The sequence below is a fragment of the Rhinichthys klamathensis genome, unplaced genomic scaffold (genome assembly GCF_029890125.1).
Source record: "Rhinichthys klamathensis goyatoka isolate OS25496 unplaced genomic scaffold, OSU_Roscu_1.1 h1tg000232l_1, whole genome shotgun sequence".
In the NCBI taxonomy this organism is placed as follows: domain Eukaryota; kingdom Metazoa; phylum Chordata; class Actinopteri; order Cypriniformes; family Leuciscidae; genus Rhinichthys; species Rhinichthys klamathensis.
In genome coordinates, this window is record NW_026606756.1 from 334,754 (window position 1) to 357,731 (window position 22,978).

The following is a 22,978-nucleotide window of genomic DNA, read 5'->3' on the forward strand; positions in this document are numbered from 1 at the left end:
ACACAACTAACACTGTGAGATATGAAGCATGAACTATATAGTGCTCAAAATTATGAAATGCCCAGTTTTCAAAAACTGCCACAACATGAAAAAGGAAATTTCTTTTCCGAAGCGGACAACTGGGAGACCTCACCAGACCTTGAACAGCTCCTTACCCACTCACTAAAGAATAAGAAATGAAAGCGCGGCACAACACATGGAGTTGTGAGTGGTGAATCCTATAAAACTCAATAATAATTCACATTCATTCGCGCAGAACAGACAGCCGGTTCGCTGCAGACAAAGTTGAACTCAACACCAGACCAGACACTACATAACACTCACAGAGGACGGCTGGAACAGGTAAAACACCCTCATGTAACCTCCACACACACACACACACACACACACACACACACACACGAGTCCGGGTTAAGAGATGAAAAACACTACAACTGGAAATCTGCTGTAGGAGTAGTATCAGGCTTTCAGAACCTGTACAATGACAAAATCCCCTAACATTTCAACAACCTTAGATATTGTGAAGCATAGAAAACACGTTCACAAGTGTTACATAAACTGTTATGTACACATATGAAGTTTGTTATATAGTATTCTGTTTAGGGAATTTTAAAAAGGTGAAGAGCTTTTTTTAAAGTGCTGTCCAGCACATTTCACTGGCTAGGACAAAACGGGATATGGAAATGTAATGTTTTGGGGAAACCTGAAAAACAATATTAATTTGAGTTTTCAATGTCTGAACACACCGCTTAGTCAAAGACATCCTGTTTCTTTCTCATGAGGAAGGTCAAAACCTCTTGATATGTACTACATAACATTATGACATGGGGAAAGTTTCAGTTTGATCAAACCAAAAAAAAATCAAAAATACAGTTTAACTGATATTTGAAAAACTTAATATATTCACTTTACAAAAAAGCACTTTTTTCATGTCTCTTAAAAAAACAAGCCTCTGTTATGGTAAAAATGTACCTAACATAACAGAATCATAATGGACACAACAGAGGAGAGATCTTACATACACGTGCAACAGTATATAACTAAATATGTCATAAATGGCAATATTTTATGTCAATAATGGCAATAAAAATGGCTACCAATAACATAAAAACGAGTATATACACATACTGTAATACACTCCTCCAACATGAAAGTGCTACCGAGTCTGTGGAACCCAATTAGTTGGCAGGTATGAAGGTGTTCAGCCATCGACTCCTGAAGGAACTTTTTTCCCAGATCTGGTGGTTTGTATATGGAGCGTTTTTCCTATGACACACTGGAGCAGCGGATGGAGGGGGAGCCCATCTGAGTGAGCACTTTGTCCAGCCACTGCAGAGGACCGTTCAGGTGCAGTTCTATCCAGCAGGGGGTGCTAGTCACTGTCTGCCGCCTGACAGCATTAAAGAGAGAGAAATAAAGAGAGAGGTCAGAAACCAGAAACACACAGTATTCACACACTTAAGCCACACTTAAATATATCAATTTAACTGCATCGGATCAGTGATTGCAATGAGCAATTTCAGTGATTAGCATATGAATATCATTACACATTTTCATATTTGTTACATGCCTTTGTTTTGATCACAACCATTTTTCAGAAACATTACGAAAATTTTAAACCTACCAAACCTCTTTTTGAAATATTTTGCTTATCTTTCTTTGTAATAAATAACACTTGGTTTGATATTTTATTATATTCTAATGCAAATGACTTTGGAACATTAAGTGTGGCTTAAAGGTACACTTCACCCAAAAATGAAAATTATGTCATCGTTTACTCATGTAGTTCAAAACCTGTATGAATTTTGTTCTTCTGTACAACACAAAAGAAAGATATTCTGAGAAATGTCTCATACAATAGAAGTCAATGGTCACCAAAACTGTTTGGTTACCAACATTCTTCAAAATATCTTATTTTGTTCTGCAGAAGAAAGAAAGCTTTGAAATGACACCAGGGTGGGTAAAACATTATTATTTTATATATATATATATATATATATAATGTTATTTTCAAACTAATAATATACAGATTTTTTCCCAAGCATGTAGATTGTTAATAAATCATCCACTGACATCATTTACTGTGAATGTGAAGTACTGTCAAGAGATAATTCACAGAGTTTGTCAGTTTGTCTGGATATAAACTGTGTGTAAACTCTGCTCTGCTGTTCTTTGCTTTGGTCCCTCATAGGGATGTACTTACTGCCAAACACACTTCTTTTACATTTTACAATACTTACACAACACTCGTCTCAGCAGTTTCCAAAGCTTGGGCTCTCTCACACTCACACTCACACACACACACACACACACACACACACACACACGTTCCATTCCTCATAACACCTCACACTGCTCACGTTCCATTCCTCACTGGGACTTCCTCTAATCCTTCCACTCACATACACACGTGTGTAAGTCTCTCCTTAAAGCTGCTGTAGGTAACTTTTGTAAAAAATATTTTTTACATATTTGTTAAAACTGTCATTATGTCCTGACAGTAGAATATGAGACAGATAGTCTGTGAAAAAATCAAGCTCCTCTGGCTCCTCCCAGTGGTCCTATTGCCATCTGCAGAAATACACGCTCCCGGTCAGAAACAACCAATCAGAGCCAGGAGGAATGTCTTAGCAGTGTCAATCACGCTCGTGTACGCGCTGATCACACCCCTCTCTTGCACAGCGCGAGCGCGTACCGTCATTCAAACTCAAGATTGCCGGTGTGCCGCAGCTGTGCTGTGTGCTTATGACGGAGAAACAACCTAAACTGCCAATTCTCGAGTGGCACCTGCTCATAAAACAAAGAGGTAAAAGGAAAAAGACCGATGACGATAAACAAGCGAAAAAGAAAGAATTACACAGAGCCCATTGACTCGGTGTCAAAACTCTAGCCGCATAACATGTAGATAAAATGTCACGCACTCTGCTAAGCAACAATTGAAACCTGCTAATTCACTGGCTTGTCATGTTGCTGAAATAATGTACTAGCACACCTTATCTAGCATTATATATCGCTAGAATAATTACTTACATACTGTAATGTTAGTTACCGTTATATTAACGTTATCTTACTAGCTATTTATAACTTATAGAAAGAGTGCAACGTTATAAAGTTACATGTATTGCAAAATACATAATGATTTGAGGACCAAGTTTGTAGTCAAAGTATGGGCAGGCCATAGTCAATGTAAAGCATATTATTGACGTTTAGTCCCTATTAGTGAATGTGCCATATAACTTTTTATCCGCTGTTATCGGTGGCCCTGTTTACTAGCCTGCGCGTTCACGACAGGCTCCGCTGTGGAGGACGAGCTGTGGAGGGAGGGCTGTAGCGCAGCAGAGAGCAAGGGGGTGGGACCTGTAAGTTGTGCTTGTTCAAATTTTCAGGCTAAGTCAACGTTTTCTCAAAACTCCCTACTGCAGCTTTAATCTCTGTCCCTCTCCTTCTACATGACTTACAGTCACTTCAGCACTCAGAGAATAATTCATAAAAGAATTATAGACTAATTTTAAAATGTAATCATTCTATAATAATCAATAATGAAAACAGCCAGCAATAAATTGTTTTATTGATCAGTCAAATCGCTACACTGTGCACAGAAAACGTATGTGAGTGAAGTAGTGAAAAATATTTTTATGGAAAAAACGTTTTTAAAATTGTACTGTTATACTCTATTATATATTTCTATTTTGAAAAATAAACCATGTGTCCTAACATCAAGTAAACGTGTGCTATTAAACAGAGACATCAAGTAAACATGTGCTATTAAACAGAGCTCAACAGAAAAGTTTTAAATAAATCCTAATTGAAGCTTAAAAACCTAATTGAAGCTTCACTACCGTTCAAAAGTTTTGGGTCGGTAAGATTATTTAACGTTTTTGAAAGAAGTCTCTTATGTTTACCAGGTTGCATTTATTTTATTTATTTTCTCCAGTGTCACATGATCCTTCAGAAACCAGTCTAATATGAAGATTTGGAGCTAACGTGACATTGCTTATTATCAATGTTGAAAACAGTTGTGCTGCTTAACCATAATTTTTGTGAAACATTTTATCAGGATTCTTTGATGAATAGAAAGTTCAAAAGAACATTGTTTGACAGAGTAAAGACATTTATAATGTTACAAAAGATTGCTGTCACTTTTGATCAACATAATGCATCCTTTCTGAATAAAAGTATTAATTTCCTTAAAAAAAATCGTACTTTTGAACAGTAGTGTATATATAACTCATGCAATGATATTTTTAAATAAAAGTAATAAAAATAATTAAAAAGTAGCACGTTGAATGTGAAATTGCCTCTTAACAATTAACAGTTTTTAATTTGGTTATTAAAACAGTTCTGCTGCTTTCACATTGTGTTTCGAATCATTTCATAATGTAACCATTACATTTTAGACATTTTCATTACAGTTTCATCCAACAATGTGTCTACCCACTGCTTTTGTCTCCTAGCAGCTTCTTTTATTGATCGTTTGACTGTTTCTTGTTCTTCGACGAGTAAATCTTTCAGCCATCTATGAACAAACCCCTGACTTTTTTATAAGGGCAGTGCTGAAATACAGCATAAGCGGAGGTCGCAGCCTCCATTATTCTACAAAGTCTACTAAGAGTTAAAAAGAGATGGAGTAGTGGAAAGAAAGTGGGAGAGCAGGAGTGAGGAAATGAAAGAGGAAAGCTCTTCCTAAATTCAGGAGTTTCGTCTTCCATGTAGATACTGCAAAATTATTAACAATTTTAATGTCTTGTTTTAGAAAAGATATTGGTAAATAAAAGCAAAAATGAGGAGAGGTGAAATCTACTCTAGTCATCGACCAAGTAATCTGGGGCAGAATATGAAACTGAGAGAATATGAAGGTGAATTCAGACAATGGCACTGTGCTGTTCTACGTCATGATATTCGCTGACGTGATGGTAAATACATGGCCCAACCATAAAGTGCTCAAATGGCATTTTTAAACTGCAACAGTGAGAGTTTGTCCGCACTTAAAGAGGTGGATCTGAAGGTGGGGAGAAGTGGAGGGGCGTGAGAGAGAGAGAGAGAGAGAGAGAGAGAGAGAGAGAGAGAGAGAGAGAGAGACAGAGTGGGTGTCTGCTGAAACCTGACACAGCTCAGATTGTGTCTCCACACGCCAAGCTGTCTGGAAACCACAGTCTCACTCTCTCTCACACCAGTCTTACTCTTTCCCACTCTCTTCTCAAGCTTTCTCTGCAGATGTCCATGGTCAAAACCCACAACTGCTTCTAATTAGGGTCTTGGTTCCATGGGCTCAAACAATGAAGTTACTCACAAGAGGGGAAGAGAACAAAGAGAAACCAGGAAACTCTGAGACATTTTGAAGCACACCATATGTGAGTTTGTTTGGTGTGGAATGATTTGCCAGCGCAGACCTAACAGTTTATATGACGGACACGCTAGACTGGTGGACACCGGGTTGCCTTGCTACGTCAGAGCTCTTCACCAGAGTGAGCCAGACCGAGAAAAACAGTTACCGCAGCCTGTCAGATCCTGTCATGACCCCGCAGGACTGTCCATATTAAAATAGCTGTAAAGCAACATTCCCTCCTATTGTCTTACGGAGCAGTAAAATGGCTTGGGCTTCCTTTACGAACTTCTGTCATTACTAGTTATATCTGCTGATATAAGAGATTTCTTACTTTATCATTTATCATTGACGCTGGATATTAGGGATGAAAAATATTAAAGTGCCCCTATGATGGATTTTTAAAAATGACCTTTCATGTAGTGTGTAACATAGCTCTAAGTGAATGAAAACATCCTGCAAAGTTTTAAATCTGAAAGTGCACCGTATATAAAGTTATTGTCTTTCAAAAGTAAGAGTTGACTCTTGACTTGAGTCAATGAAATGAATCGTTTTTCAAACGAGTCATAAGCCGTTTCATGGTGACATCAAGACGAAACATTAGCATATTGCCCGCCCACTTATTGCGCGCGCAGACACCAGGGAAAACTTGAACCCCCTCAAACTCTGCAGCTGATTCCTGTGGATACTCGACAGCATCACGTCGAGAAGACGCTGTGCTCTACAATGTGAAGGTAAAGCCAGTTTTTTTTCACTGCCCAAGGACGAGCATGTGAAGAATCAGTGGTTAAATTTCATCTTTACCATGATATCACAGCAGTATAATCCTAAACTTTTGCTGTGTTCCCTTTATTTTATTTATGACTGCTTCTCAAATCTCGGAGTTCAATGCAGGATTCACAAACCGCTTGCTCTTGAAAGATGATGATGAAAGATGACATGTTATCACTGTCTTTTTATATTGTGTAGGTCTCCTGCTAACTGGTTAACTCATGTTATCACTGTCTTACTGAAATACTTCTGCTAAGCAGTTATGGGCCACTATTACCTAAAACTGTGTCTATTAATGCAGATTGTCTGTCGTTCTCACTTTTTGAAGGAAAGATTAAGCATGGAGCAAGATTTGTTTTACCAATGTTAATGTTACATCAGTCATTCACGCTAGAGCTCGGCTAATGTATGCACTGTTATTGATACAGTTTCCACATGTTCACTGGAATAAATTATAAAAAATACTCGGTAAATAAATAAGTAACGTTACAAGTAAAATAATCGGTTTGTTGATGGACAAGCACTTGTTAAAGGGGTCATATAATGGGGTCATTTGTTTTACTTTTACAAGTTTGTTGTACTGAAATGTGTGTTGGCAGTGCCTGTACACAACCATCATATAATGATAAAAATCCATCCAGTGTTTTTGTTTTAATCTCCTTATATGTTTTCCCCTGTCTTAAATTGAGCCGTTCGTTTTTGTGACGTCAATAAAACGGACGCCCCTCGCACGATTGTTGATTGACAGCAGGGGTTTCAACACAGACCCGCCCTCGCTCGTCCTGTCAATCATAGTCCGCGCGGATCGGCGCGGACATTGTTGATATGCTGGAGCACTGTCTATGAGCAGAATGGCGTCTAAGCGATTGTGGTGTTCTGTTCTTGGGTGCAATAACGAACACAGCAGTCATTTTAATGTTCCTAAATCCAAACCGCTGAAGACGCAGTGGCTGAGTTTGTTTTCGAAGGGAATATTCCCCACGAGCAACGTCAATGCTTTCATATTTGCGCGAATCATTTCACACACCAGACTGCTTATAAACGAGGAGGGTCAGTATAAAGCTGGATTTGCTAAGAAGTACCAACTATTCGTGTTCCTGCTGAACCTCCAAAATAACTGAAGTGAGTGTATCGTTTTATTAATCTTTAATATTTATATTAATCTTTGCAAATCGCTAGCTGCACGCTTCACAATGAATGCGTCTAAGGTTTACACTCAGGGTACATTACGGCATGTTTTCTATGTACGACGTTCTCAATATAATTCATAATCCCACATCTATAATGAACAACGCGTTATGGTATTGTGTTACAAACGGTGTACACAGAACAGAGAGGCGGGGTGAGCAAAGCTCATGATCATTTAAAGTCATATGCACTGAAACGGCGTGCTGAAAACAGAGCTGTTTTTGCCCAGGTAAAATAAGTGTTTTCTTACAATACTAATGAGAATTTTTAATTAAAGTATATTACAAAGTTTTAATTTAGACTCTAAAGAATCATATTAGCTTGTACAAAAATGGCATTATATGACCCCTTTAATGCTGATGCTGAGGAATTACAGTTGAAACATCTCATAATGTACCTCAAACTGAGTAGTGTATCACTGAGAAACGTCCTGCTCGAGTCGTCCTTGCAATGGAGGTTCGGATTTAATGAATAGTTCTTCCAATATTTCATTATCGGACTCGCGCTCGCGCTCGCATTGATATGGTAAAATTGACGTCATTGTTTGTTCCTGTCTTTAGTTTGTGGTGTAGGAAGCCTCAGGACAAGCAGAGCTGACGTTGTTATGGCAATGGGCGTTTTTGTTTTCGATACACGCGCGTACGCGGTAGACCAATCACAACAGACTGAGCTGTCTGGCCAATCAGAGCAGAGTAGCTCGCGGAAAGGAGGGATTTGGAGAGATTGATTCATCTGACGAGTCGTTTGAGAATCAATGAAAATGTGGTGATGTGCAAATGTATATTATGAGAAAATGAAACAGTTTTTTGACCTTTGATGCATGTGAACATGTTGTAGGAGACTCCAAAATAACATTAGGAAACTTTAAAATAGCATAATAGAGGCACTTTAAAATTCTGTCTGATAAGCTGATAATTATTTTCAGTTGATAGCTTTTCTGAAATAACTGTTATGGATGATTTAATTCTATGCAATTTTCAGCTGATACAGATACATAAAAAACTCTAATATAGAGGGTATGCATTGACATCACTTCCCTGCCAGAACACGCCCCCTCAGCTGGACTGAGTGGCAAAACAGCCTGCTGCATGACTGGATTTAATAGGGAAAACTGTGAAAACGCGAGTAAAACAAATGATTATCAGTTTAAACAAACGTTGGACTTAATATAAGTGTTCCTTACAACTTACCAAAGATCCAGTGAATCGTGTTTCCTGACATTTATAGATGCCTGATTTTGACTCCGGGGAAATACATAAAGCAAATTTGCCTGTGAACGCTTTACATAAATACAATATAGCTAGGTCTAAATCCTGTTGATCACTTATATAAAAGTTGTATATATATATATATATATATATATATATATAAGTCCAATATATATATACACACACAGTATGTGTGTATATATATATATTAGGGGTGTAACGGTTCACAAAATTCACGGTTCGGTTCGATACGATACACTTGTGTCACGGTTCGGTTCAGTTCGGTACGTTTCCGATACAGCAAAAAGAAAGAAATGCCAGAGAAATTTTCTTGATTTAATTTTTTTAATTATATTTTTATTAAAACTAACATCATAAAGTATGATATTTTTTAACTTTGACCAATGATGGAGCTATACTTGACTTTTATTAGGAGAATATAAAACAAAACAGCTCCTTGGACAAAATGAAATGTAATATTGTAGTAGTTATAAACAAAGGTTTATTTTAGTTCAGATTAACATTTGAGGGCAGCAATTGTATTCATAATGTCAAAATAAAACCGACGTGATGTTACTTGAAAGCAATATAGCCTACTATTCCTGCCAAACTTCCATGGTTACAGTTAGTAGTGTTACTACAGTAAATCCATGGTGAATGTTGCTGATCTGTGGACACTGGATACATGGCACAGTATTTCTTCCTGGTTTCCACGTCAGCGCTGTTTGATCCGTTAATAACGGAGAAATGTGTAGCACACGTACATCACAGAGACGTCTATTTGATGTGTGTGTTTACATCTGGAAGACGTATTTTTTAGAGTGTTTGCTCATCTGCAATACGTCTAGGGCTGCAACAACTAATCGATAAAATCGATAATAATCGATTATGAAAATCGTTGTCAACGAATGACATTATCGATTAGTTGGTCTGCTTACGTCACGGGGAGCGTTTACTGGTGATTGGTTGAAACAGGCCAATCAGGATGCTCTCTGTCTTACACACGCTTCATGAGGCACACACGCACACACACGCAAGGTCTCTCTCCCTCCGTTGCTCTGCCGCGCGCTCGCGCTACACGGTTTGGAGCACAGTCTCTTCTGTCTCGCATGCGCGCTCAAATCCCGGGAGTTTGAACTAAAATTAGTAAAATTTTTGCGAGCATCAGGGAGCCGCTATCAATATGCGGGTGACTTCCAGAACTTCCGGGAGACTTGGGATGTCTGTATTTTGCGTCTCGAGCATCAGGTTGCTCAATCAGTTCGCTCGCAACATAAGTGATGGATTAAAATAGTGCTACCGCAGAAATATTAAATTAAAACGGTCTTTACAAAGCGAAGCACTAAATATAAAGGCAGTTAATAACAGCAGCAGTAAATTATTGTTTTTTAGTCACTGTACTCAGTGGTTTTCAGCGAATGTTTGTGCACTAATGCATAATTTTTCCTGTCTTTTTAATCAAGCCTGTTAGCTTGCTGCGTACCTCCATTACGTTCTCTTTATATAGCATTTGTCTACTATTAAGTTTTAATTGTTTTTCAAACGCGATCTACTGCGGCTCTGTTCACACGCTTCAGTCTTTCTATATTTCTTTTTACAAATTATCCTTATAATTCAATTAATTTTAAATAAAAATTAAATGAATTATGTATGAGATGTTTTTAGTTTATATCTTTACATCTGAACAACATGTCTGTACATTTGTTTTAACAAAAATTGTGTTAAAACAATATGTTGGATATAATTTTTTTTTTTTTTTACATTAATCATGGTTGTCAACTTGCCATCAGCAATTATCATTAAAAACAATGCAAATATTGATATTTGTAAAACTCAATGTGTGGCTTTTGCACTTTTTAAAGTACACTTTTACACATAAATATCCTAATTTAGGGTTTTAGGTAACACTTTATTTTACGGTGTCCTTGTTACATATGTTACATGTACTTACTGTAGTAATAACAGTAAATTACGCATAATTACATGCAACTAACCCTCAACCTAATCCTACCCTATTCCTAAAGTAAGTACATGTAGTTACTTAATATTACTCTGTACTTAAATATATAATTACACTGTAACAAGGACACCTTAAAATAAAGTGTAACCGGGTTTTATTTAGTCATAATAAACAAAAAATCGAATTGAATTTTTATCCGATTAATCGGTTAATCGAAAAAATAATCGCCAGATTAATCGATTATCAAAATAATCGTTAGTTGCAGCCCTAAATACGTCTATAGGACGTTTCCTGTCAGATGTCAAATAGACGTTTAGAAGATGTCTTTAAGATGTAATGATTTAGAATGTATGTTAAACTGACATCTTACAGATGTCTATCAGATGTTAGTAAATAGCAGATGCTTTCCAGATGAAGTGATCTTTAACAGACATCTTGCAGACGTACGTGTGCTATATGGTATGATTTTACCCCAAAATTCAACATATTGACATAAAATGATAACTGCAAATCCACGTTTCGCTGCCTGTTCAGTTGTTTCTGTGAATTGCAGCGATCCATTTGCTTTCCTTTTCTGTAGCTTTCAGCTCTTTCCCAGTTTAGATGTGTTTTGTCTTTTTCGAGGCATTCACGCTGAAAAACAATGCTGGCACTCAGTCTTTTTGCCACTCAGCTGTCACTCCGGCCGACGGTGACGTCAAGTGCAAACCCTCTATTGACTAATGATCGAAATGTTAACATATCGTGCACACCTATTAGATCTATATCGACCACTACTGAATATTTTAATGGTGCATGCTCACTTCACCTATTTTTACAATTAGACACCTTTGCCATCATCTAACAGTTACTTATTTTATCACGCATTTCAAATTTATTTTAATAACACTGTTAAATGTTCTTTAGCATCTGAATATTTAAATAAATATATTTTTTTTAAACTGTACATTTAAAATTTGTGATACCTAAATTAACAAGCAACTAAACTACAGATTTTATTGAGTTTTATTTTTTTAGACAAAATAGAAAAGAATATTAATATCAGGATTTTATCAGTTATCAGCCATAACATGAGAGTTATCGGTATTGGCCAGAATTTTTATATTTAACATCTCTTGCGGTCTATTTAATTTAAATCTAAATCAAGATAATGAATGTAAATGTAAAAGAAAATAAGTAGTAGTAGTGTTTAAGTCATTCAATATTCATAATCCCGTTTCTACAAAAAAACTGATTACGACAATCAAATTCAAAGAATTTAACAGGAAGCATGGGTGGCTTCTGTGGTTTGGGTAACACCACTTCACAAGTGATGCAAAAGACTTAGAGCAAGACAAATCAAAGCCACATTCCAGGAGTGGCAAGCGCGTGGATAGATATAGAGTGAAGTGATAGCAGTAATCGTACCTGTACTCGGCTCCCCAGCCCTTCACGAAGCTCATGCGAATGGTGCACATGCGGGTGAGCTGGTACACGGCCTCAAAGCCCTGATTCACAGACTGGGCCAACAGAGCTGCAAACTCCTGGTTATTAAAGATCTTCAGATTACAGCCTGGATGGAAACAAAGCGGTTTAAAACAAGGTTTTAACTATCAAAAAGGGAGCTGTTTCATCCTTTTCAGAACAGCAATTCAGTAACTTAACAGTTGAACTCTGTTGATGAGGGCTATTTATTGAGGGTCTCTCGTTTTATCTTACCAGGTGGGATCTTGCAAACAGTGGCGGGGTGCCAGCCATAACGTTGGTTACAGTTGGGACTCTGAACAAAGATGGCGCTGTCACTTAGACACTCTGCAAACACTTCACCACCAATGTAGTACAAACGCACACCTCGGCCTGCAAAAATAGAAGGTTGCCACATAAATAAAAAATACAATTATTTTATTATAAAATTAAATTAAATAATGTTGTCTTATGAATGAGTGATTGAAACAGATGTGTGCGTACCAATGTGCCTGCGCGTGAGCTCCACAGCAGCGTTGCGGTTCACATTGGACAGCAGGCCCAGGCAGAAGCGCTCAGAGTTGGACGGGTCTGTGAAGCCGTCTACTGTTAAAGAGGGCTGGGAGGCATGGAACGTTTCACCGACTCTCTGGTTCAGCTCATAGTATGAGATAGAGCACCAGAACGCTGGTTCACAGTATGTCACTGGCTGTAGATCTGAGAGAGAAAGAGAGAAAAAAAACAATAAAAGGAGAGAATCCGACAGGCACAGACATACACAGAAAATGAAAAGAAATAGAAAGAAAAAAAGAAAACAGGAAAAAGAAAAAAAGAAAACAGGAAAAAGAAAACAAACAAATGGGTGGGGATACAGAGAAAGAGCACGGGGGCTGGGAACTGACGGCACTGTGATGTCAAGAGCAAATGTTACTTCCCAGAAATAAAGGCTGAATCGGGAAATACCATCATCACTTGGACACAAATCTATAGACAATTACAGGCTCATGGCACTGGCCGTTCTCTCTGACACACACTCATACACCACTGCTGTGGAGAGGAGAAATCGCTGTGGGATCTGAGCGGTGTCTGCAAAAGCACAATCTGATACAAAAGGAATCGTGGGCCCTCCCTTGCTAAAATGGTAACTGACAGGATGTTTAGAGTGGGAGGTTTTCTTCCATCCAAATAATCAATTTAATCCATTTCCTCTAAAAGACTGAAAACACATTTGTGTTTCAAATGTTCTAAATGTGTATTTTTAAATGACAAACTGTTATTTAAACAATCAGTCAGTATTTGCACTGATTTAGATCTCACAAGTCCTTAAAGTCCCTGTAAAAGGCAATTCCAAAAAAAAAAATCTAAACACATTATAAATGTTAGAAATGTATTGCTAAAACATATTACAAAGACTGTGAAGTCTGAAGTACTGAATTGTGGAGTTAGACCGTTAAACAGTTTTTCACCATTGCTGTGTTCAGGATTTTTTGGGCGGGGCTAAAATGGGGGCTCGATAACGCACTGGAGCCCTTGAGCTCCTGGACACGCCCCTACTTGATGACGCACTGGAGCCCCTGAGCTCCTGGACACGCCCCTACTTGATAATGCACTGGAGCCCCTGAGCTCCTGGACACGCCCCTACTTGATGACGCACTGGAGCCCCTGAGCTCCTGGACACGCCCCTACTTGATAATGCACTGGAGCCCCTGAGCTCCTGGACACGCCCCTACTTGATGATGCACTGGAGCCCCTGAGCTCCTGGACACGCCCCTACTTGATGATGCACTGGAGCCCCTGAGCTCCTGGACACGCCCCTACTTGATGATGCACTGGAGCCCCTGAGCTCCTGGACACGCCCCTACTTGATGATGCACTGGAGCCCCTGAGCTCCTGGACACGCCCCTACTTGATGCACTGGAGCCCCTGAGCTCCTGGACACGCCCCTACTTGATGATGCACTGGAGCCCCTGAGCTCCTGGACACGCCCCTACTTGATGATGCACTGGAGCCCCTGAGCTCCTGGACACGCCCCTACTTGATGCACTGGAGCCCCTGAGCTCCTGGACACGCCCCTACTTGATGACGCACTGGAGCCCCTGAGGCTGGCCCCTCCCCTAACAATAGAGCACATTCACATCAGTTTGCCGCTCAATCGCGAGTTACTGTCAGTACTATTAGTTACTACAGCCTACAGTTTGCTAGCTAGCTATGCCTTCGTCACAGAAATGCGTATTACCTGGATGCGATCACGTACAAAACAGATCGGTGTCCTTATTTAATTTTCCGAAAAACGATCACATCAAGAAGAGGTGGATTAATTTTGTGAAGAGCCACCTTGATGGAGAGCTGAGGATCAACACCAACACCCGCCTCTGTAGTGATCATTTTACATGGGATAGATTTATAAACTTTCGTCTGAGACAACTGGGATTCACTGATAATCCGCTGTTACTGGTGAATGGGCCGAAACGACTATCTCCCGCCTCGGCCTTCATCCTCCCGTCCCGAAAGCAGTATCACCTAATATTACCGTCGGCAGCTTTCCCGCGAGTGGGCGTGGTTTCAGCGCAGGCAGCGGACACGCCCACCGCGTTTGAGAGCAGAGACTGCTCATTTTTTCAAGATTATTTTAGCTTATTTTATTTACTTATTTTATCATTCAAATTTGGCTGGGTGGCTAATAACACATTTTTCTGTGGTGTGAAAAACTCAGAACAAATACTTAATTTTGACTTTACAGGGACTTTAAGCACACAACACAGTAACAGTTCTTGGTTCATTTAGAGCTGGACATGGGGAAAATAATGACTTGAATGAGTGAGTAAGAACTGCTTCGACTGACTCGTTTAGCGAGCGAGTCATTAGACTGAGTCATTAGTTTGAGTACCCCGCGTTTGAGAGCATTATTTTAGCTTATTTTATTTACTTTTTTTATCATTCAAATTTGGCTGGGTGGCTAATAACACATTTTCAAGACTGTTTTGACCGATTCATTAGTTATTAGTTTATAAGTTGGTATACACTGCAAGTTTCTGTTACTGCAAAAAAAAAAAACAGCAAGGTCACTGCATTTGAATGCTATGTAGTTTATTTATTGTTTGTATTATTTTTTGGTGGCCATACTCTCATATTCTCTCACTCTCACATTCAAATCAGATTGCAAGCACAACTCAACTATAGCATCATTCCTTTTGTCGTTGCGTTGAGTCGCATCAGTGTCTGAATCGTGGAGAAGAACTGTTAATGCAACTGGATGTCAGGAAGACCCTGAATCAAGACTAAGGGTGTCGCAATATGCCGGTATTGATGATAACTGTGATATTTATCAAGTGTGATTCATTAGCCAAAAAAGAGAAAACACAAAACAAAATTAAAGATGAATTTAAAGATGAATGAGGTTTGGAGACCCTATGAAGGGAGGGTGGGTTCTTATGCTTTCAAAGCTAGCTTGCTATTGCTAGCCTTTACGAAATTGCCCACTCTAACTTTAATATCGAATTCTTCTGGCCACGATAATCTATAGTGAAAATCTGATATCAAGACAACCCTAATCAAAACCATTTGATTAAAAATAACTGCAAAAATGGCAAAGAAAAGTGAAGTTTGTTATGTGAAAAGATTTAGTATCATATCTTTTCAAATAACACTTGGTTTTGTATATTGGTTTTTGCAATGCAATTCAATTCAATCATTTTGTGTCCAAAGTGGTCCAAAATCTACACACACATGCAATCAGTTACCTAAGTTGTTGTGGGCAGGAGACACGGGGTTCGGTGACAGGTTTGGAGACCCTGAAAAGAAAAGGACAGATTAATAATTAATGGTATAAGAATGTACAGTAAATAGGACAAACACATTTTGATTAAAAAACAATTACATTTCCAATAATTCAAGAGTGCAAAGTCAATTATCATGTGATTGTCTTCAGACATTTTTCAGATTTTCGTCCCTAAATATTGGTGTGTGTAGACCTACTTTCATACACCACTGATTAAGTGTCAGAAAGAAACTTGGAAAAGTGATATGCATCTGAAATGCCACCAAAAAAACAAACCTGGAACTACTTCATAGCTGTGCAGTTATAGAAAATTCAATGTGTCAACCAATCAAAGAATGCAACAAATGCGGTGGTATAACTACTGGCGTCACCTGTGTCCATGCTGCGGTTCATCTGATGATCACTGGTCTCTCCATCCTCACTGATGTAGCCTGGAGGGGGCGTCTCTGTAACACACACAAACACACAAGGTTAGCCCGCATGAACACAAATTGTACACACCCGTAACACAGTGAGCCAGCTGATGGATGAAGGATTAGGCACATCAGCAAACACATCCGGCAAAATCTAGCAGGTGCAGCAGAGACAATGTCTCACAAGGGTTTTATTTTTCCCCTTCACATTAAGACACCCGATTTAGAAAGCTGGGGTCAGCTCAGTTTCAGCAGCAGAGGATATGAAAACAACACACACCGGCCTATTACAGTAAAAGACTGCCTCTCTAAAGCAAATACCATTCAGATGAAACTAATCCCAGTCAAAGCCACTCCATACAGACTTCATGGGATAATTTTCCCCTTATGTAGACAAAAGCAGTCTTTGAATCACTTCAGCGTATATTGTTCAACTGTAAAATGGTTAAACATATTTTGATTAGTCCTACAAATATAATAAGCAACAGGACTATAGCCAATTTTTCATGCAGACATTTGTCAAAAAAATAAGAAAACGGGTCTGTAGGTTGGGTTAACGGGTAAATTGTTAAATGGCTGTGATTGTTTACCTGTGCACCTCTTTCTCTTATGAGTTGCTTGTGTGTACAGTTAAAGCTTCACATGTACTCTTTGCTTGTGTCTAAGGACATGAGTAGGTGTCAGTCTTCAGTCAGTGTCACACGATCCTTTAGAAATCATTCTAATATGCTGATTTGGTGCTCAAAAAACATTTCTTCTTATTATCAATGTTGAAATCATTTGTGCTGCTTAATATTTTTGTGGAATTCAGGATTCTTTGACTAATAGAACGTTCAAATGAACAACGATTTAAAATAGAAATCTTTTGTAACATTATAAATGTTTTATATATAAATGTCACTTTTGATCAATTTAATGCATTATTGCTGAATATTTTTTATTAATTTGTTTTCTTTTTTTAAATCATATTGACCCCAAACTTTTGAATGGTAGTATACAGGAGGTCAGAAACACATGTGACCACATTATATGTATAGTGTAAATGCTGATGTATCCAGGTCAACAATGGCCGCCTACTACCAACCTGTCAATCAACAACTCTGCTAAAACAAGGGATTTAAACTATGAAGTTTCAGAGCAGCTTAGATCAAAATAACCATCCAATCATAAAATTTGAAAGAGCATATAGACAAAAATGCAAAACTTCTCTACTATGACTGATCTGTGGCACATCAGAAGTTTAGTTATAACTAAGAATAACTAAGAATTCTGCTTGAAATATCATGTTTGTATTTAGATTAAAAATCAGATTTATTCTGGATGAACATGTTTTTTTTCCATGCATTTACTGTTCATTCTTTGTGCTTCATCAACACACTGTAACACGATGTAGTGATTGGACAGTACTGTTGCTTTATCTTTGTGTTTGGTGGTCTCTTCTGCTCATCCTACATCTAAAATAAAAGTGATCCACCCACTGCCCACTAGTTCCTGAACGATACTTTTTTCGATACCAATTTTATGAAATCATTTTAACAAGATTACATTACATATTACCTAAAAAAAAGGTTAAAACTTTTTTTTTTTCAGTTTGTTGACTGTTTTTACAAACTCAAAGACATTCAGACCACTGGGGAGGAGGAATATAAGCCTCGCGCTCAAGCGCATGCATAAAGCTTGCCGCAAAGCACTGGAAAAATTAGCAAGGAGACATTTTAATTGTTTATTAATAAACTAGTGTTTTCTGAGACAGTGTTGGCTGCAAAGATGAAGTTGACGTTGCTGACTCGTCATCTCCGCAGTATAGTGAACGCACGCATGCGCCTATAGAGATAAATGCATATTTCATTTGGATTACATAATCAGAGACAATTTGTTTTCGATTTGAATTGGTTTGTTTAGACATTTCAAGCTTTTTATATGCCTATTTCTCATGTCTGTGAGGCAAAAAGCCTATACGCAGAGTTTCGGTTCATTTGTGACGTGCTCCAGTTCTTCCTGCAGTCGAAGACAGAGCAACTTTCTGCTCTTAAGTTTATTCAGTGCACTGTCGAGTACTTCATCAGATTTGTCGTGTTGCCGGTGTTGGCAGCAATTATCTTGTCACAAATATTGCATCGCACGCTGTTAGCATCGAGCCTGGTGAAATATAGCCACAGTTTTGATCTTTTTCACATCTTTTACATCTACGGGGTTTGAGACACTACAGCCTCAAGTGTGAGCAACATCTCTGGGCGTAACTGGCGTAAACTAGTGTTTTCCTTGTAGCCTTGCCACAGCCAATCATGCTGCATGGTTATTGGCTCACTGACGAGATTAACCCCTTAGGTATCGAAATTTGGTACGAACAACAAGAGATTTTTTGATACTCGATGGTATCGAGGCAAATCGGTCAGTGCCTAAAAAGTATCGAACTCGATACCCAGCCCTACTGGGACTACAGCTACAGACTAAATGTACTCTAGTACACCTGGAAAACATTTGAGATTGTGCCGCTTTGTGGCAGCTGATGGAGACATATTCATTTAAATGCCAGTTGACATTTTTTGGTTTGGCTTTTCTGTTTTTATAACACTATGAAACTCATTTCCAAGAGTCTTCTCCATTACTTCCCGTACTAGAGTGTATTTGTCTTTTACCTGGTATGTAGTTGCTCTGGGGTTCGATGCCAGCAGGAAAAATGGTGTTTTCTGGGATGGAGTGACTGTAGTCATCTAGAGGAGGGAACTCGCTGGGGATTTCAGTATGACGAGGCACCAACACTGGAGGAAGAACTTCAGAGAGAGAGAGAGAAAGTGAACAAGAATGAAAAAGAAGAGAAAAAACATGATACCTGAATAACCAAACAAAAAACACGTTTTGATTCACAACTTGAACAATATATACTTGTGCATATACTACATATATTACTAATTACTAAGTAACATTTACTATGTTACAAATGTACCGTACCGTACGGTGGAAACGAGCCATAAATATCAGTGTGCATTACCTGGTGTCTCGACCCGCTGGTAGTGGTAGGGATTGACGCAGACCTCGTCCTTTTTCGTGTGAAAGGCAAACTCGCAGAGTTCAACGGCTCTGAGCTCATGATGTGACTGCAGGTCAGGCCAGCGCCACAGACGACAGTAGATCACATGAGGGAGTCCTTTCCTATGAGATACTTGCAACCGACCATCTAGTGATCTGAGAGAAAAAGAGAAGACAATAATGATGCTCACTGTAGCAGAAACAATCCCAGCAGCTCATTCTCTAAAATCCAAAGCAGAAATACAGCTGAAATGTTATTATGGCTTAAGTCAGAAATATTGTGTAAAATCCTAAATTACCACAATATAAACACTCACTACTCCAAGGCTTGCAGGGACAACGCCACGGTATTATGTGAGACCGCAGATGAAGTAAAAGTGGCCCAATTTCCTGTTAATGTGGTGCTTTCGGTTACACATCACACGTGATGTGAATGAGGTGAAAAAATAGGAAGAGGAAGTCCCAAAAAAAAAGTGTTTCAGAACAATGTGTGTGTGTGTTTAGGAGGTTGATTGTGTTCTAGTTTAACAACAGCTTCATCTCATAAAGCCATATGAAAGCAACAGTAGACTCCTCACACACATATGTAGTGCGGGCCAAATAATGCAAATCCCAAAAGCTCTTTAAAGCATGTCTGTCAGACCCCCCTCCTCCCACTTTTACACCCACCAAGCCTGGCCCAGACAATGGCACGGGCCTGCCTGGCCAGCCCGAGGCTTCTGTGGCTCTCCCAGCAATATGCTTTAAATTTTTCATAGCAGAGCTTTCGCTCCACAGGCAGATTGCGTGAGGAAAAAAATAATGATGTAAAATCCAGACACCCCATGGAGAGAATGAAAAGAGAATCTATAAAGCAATAAAATTTAAAGAATAAACAAGAACATTTAGGCATAAACAATCCACTTTATGGTTGCAACACAGGCTCACACGGGCAGAGTACAGCAACAGAGTTGTAAACACAGAGTCACTTCCTTCAGTTCACAGTTCACACATGCATGCCCAACCAGTCAAAGACACATTAAGGCTAATGGAGACAAGAGAGAGGGAAGGAAAAGGAGAGATGAACTCGGACAGAAAAACAACACAAATATGTATTCCTGTACACATCATATTTTTACCTGCTTCACTTTTTAACTGCAGGCAAATACAACTCAGACTTTTCTTTGGATGGCCCCATGTGGAAATGGAAAAAGGCATAATCATTTCAGAATAATGTGGGGAAGGCCTTGAGCAATGTTGAAAAAACACACAGTGAACTTTTCATGTCTGAGGCGAGTTATTCACTGGTCCGGTCTCAGACAAAGAGGACTTTTGCAGACATAATTGAGCACACCATCATATCAAAACACATTTTCACACTAACTCCATTCTATACGCCTCCAGTTCTTATCTTTACAGTCAAGGGCTGCGACCAAAACATTTTTATGATGCTTATCTGTGTAGCGGCCTCCTATAACGGCACACTCGCGGTCGAGATCAGATTAAATACACCAACGTAATACATGCACTGCTATGGTGTGCTGAAACCTCTCAGAGCACTCTATTATACATGACTGCTACATTGTGTGCTTGAAATATGCAACAGCAGCCAAAGTGCTGAGAGAGAGAGGAGGGCTGTGCACTAGGTCAGCAACTCTTTGAGGAATCCAGGGCACAGATACCATTCATGACACTCTATTCATCCTTTATACACTACATAAAAGCAGAGACATGAAAAGAAAGGAGGAAAGAGGTGTGAACTTTCCTTAACGGAGCCCTTTAAAATGGGTCATATAATACATTTCACATCATTCTCTTTTTGTTCCTATACTGCACTTATGTTTTTGCCCAAATCAGGTCATTACACAGTTTTTTCATGATCATTCCCTCTCTCAACTTTTGAATTAAACTGGCCTTTTTTTAACTTGTGTCTTGAAGACTTCTATGGCTGCGTCCGTTCACTCAGTCAGTGTTAGACACTAATGACAGGTCTGACTCTCCTGTTCATACAACAGCTTGTATAAAATATTTGAGCAATGTATGAATCAATAACCAAGGTCAAGCCCCTTTTTTATTCTTGTGATAGTTGTGAAAAACACTCAGTGGTGTTTAGGAATAATATATGATATAATCTATCATACTTCCTCCTTATGACCACAATGGTGCGGTTACCAAATAAGTGTCATTGTGACAATGGCCATGTGTTATTGCATTCAGTTTTCTGAAGTCAGGAATAACTATTTTGAAAAACATTTTACAGTTCTGAATCTTACAGTCTGTTTTCATAGAACATTGAACCCTTTTATTTCAATTAAGGAAATGTAGCATTTTTACACTACCGTTCAAATGTTTAGGGTTGGTAAGATTTTTCTGAAAGAGGTCTATTATTCTCATCAGGGCTGCATTTGTTTGATCCGAAAAAAACAACAAAAAACAGTAATATTGTCAAATATTATTACAATTCAAAATAACTGTTTTCGATTTTAATATATTTGAAATTTTATTTATTCCTGTGATGTCAATAGATAGGCCTAGATTGTTTTATTTAATGCCATGTCAGCATCTAAGCCTATTTTCATGGCAAAATTTTAATTACAAAAATACAAATATCATCATATAAATACAATAAAACCAAGCAAACAAACACAATAAGTCATATTATACAATTTTTTAAAAAGTTAACATATGATAAAAAATCCAAAACCTTTTCAGGCATAATCTTACTAAATAAGTAAGATATAACTTCATAAAAGAGCATTCTACTTGTATTATACCCAGGACAGTCCAATAAAATGTTTTCCTGTGATGTCAAAGCTGAATTCTCAGCATCATTACTCTAGTCTTCAGTGTCACATGATCCTACAGAAATCATTCTAATATGCTGATTTGGTGCTCAAGAAATAATGAATAAAAAGTCCAAAAGAACAGCATTGAAGTAGAATTTTTTTTTAAATGATGTAAAAGTCTTTACTGTCACTTCTGATCAATTCAATGCATCTTGCTGAATGAACTTATTCATGTCTTTCATCAACAACAACAACAACAGCACAAAACATTGAACTCAAACTTTTGAATGGGAGTGTGACTCCTTTCAAAAGCTTTTTTTCATACACAAAAGTCTAATTGAGATAAAAGAAATACAACAGGTAACAACAATTAGGATAATTTAAGAAATGGCAAAGTTCGCGATGAGATCATTCCGTGGGGTCTGGCATTCATTAACTGCATCAGTCTGAAAATATTGTATCCACCATCAGTCCTTTACATTTCCATTACATTCCAGTGCTCAGCGGAGAGAGAGCCTGTGTTTGCTGCTGTGTGGGCAGACCTCATGTGAAAAGGAAGCACTGAATGACTATTGATTGAGCTGCAGAGGGCAAATTAGGTCAGCAGTGAGGCACATCCAACCAACATAAACGTAGACATGCACACACACACACAGCCTGGAGGGCGGGTCTAGCCTGCTCTCCCCCCCACCCGCATGCCGGCTGTCACTTGAGTAGAGAGCAGGGTGAGATTTGAACAGGGAGGGGGTGAGGAAGAGAAAGAGAGTTGAGGGGGTGAGCTGGAGGGATGGAGGGGTCTGACACAGGCTGAACCACGCTGGGCAGATTTAATCTAGGATAAAAACACAGACGCCGTGGGCTGTAGTGGACAATTTCTGTATCAGCCCAGGCATCCTTGACTTGACCATGACACTGACACTTCCCCAGAGAGCATTATCATCCTCAACTCAATGCTTACAAGGAATCAGGATCAGGTCGATTTCTTTGATGTTTACATGCAACTCGACATGAACTTATACAAAGTTTTGCTAAAAGCTGCAGTCCGTAGCTTTTTTTGGGTTAAAAATTATTCAAAATACATATTTGAGAAAATACATAA

The 22,978-nt window shown here is 38.6% G+C and overlaps 1 protein-coding gene across 1 annotated transcript in view; it reads right to left on the reverse strand.

Annotated features, from left to right (window-relative positions):
- Positions 1-391: 391 nt before the first annotated feature.
- smad3a (SMAD family member 3a) overlaps positions 392-22,978 on the reverse strand; it is a 51,411-nt gene continuing 28,824 nt past the window's right edge. The window contains exons 2-9 of the mRNA XM_056265343.1: positions 19,077-19,270; positions 18,724-18,858; positions 16,043-16,117; positions 15,634-15,684; positions 12,398-12,610; positions 12,149-12,286; positions 11,858-12,002; positions 392-1,390 (exon numbers count right to left, since the gene is read on the reverse strand). Coding sequence (XP_056121318.1) covers positions 1,267-1,390; positions 11,858-12,002; positions 12,149-12,286; positions 12,398-12,610; positions 15,634-15,684; positions 16,043-16,117; positions 18,724-18,858; positions 19,077-19,270 — 1,075 coding nt within the window. The 3' untranslated portion in view covers positions 392-1,266. The remainder of the gene's footprint in view (positions 1,391-11,857; positions 12,003-12,148; positions 12,287-12,397; positions 12,611-15,633; positions 15,685-16,042; positions 16,118-18,723; positions 18,859-19,076; positions 19,271-22,978) is intronic.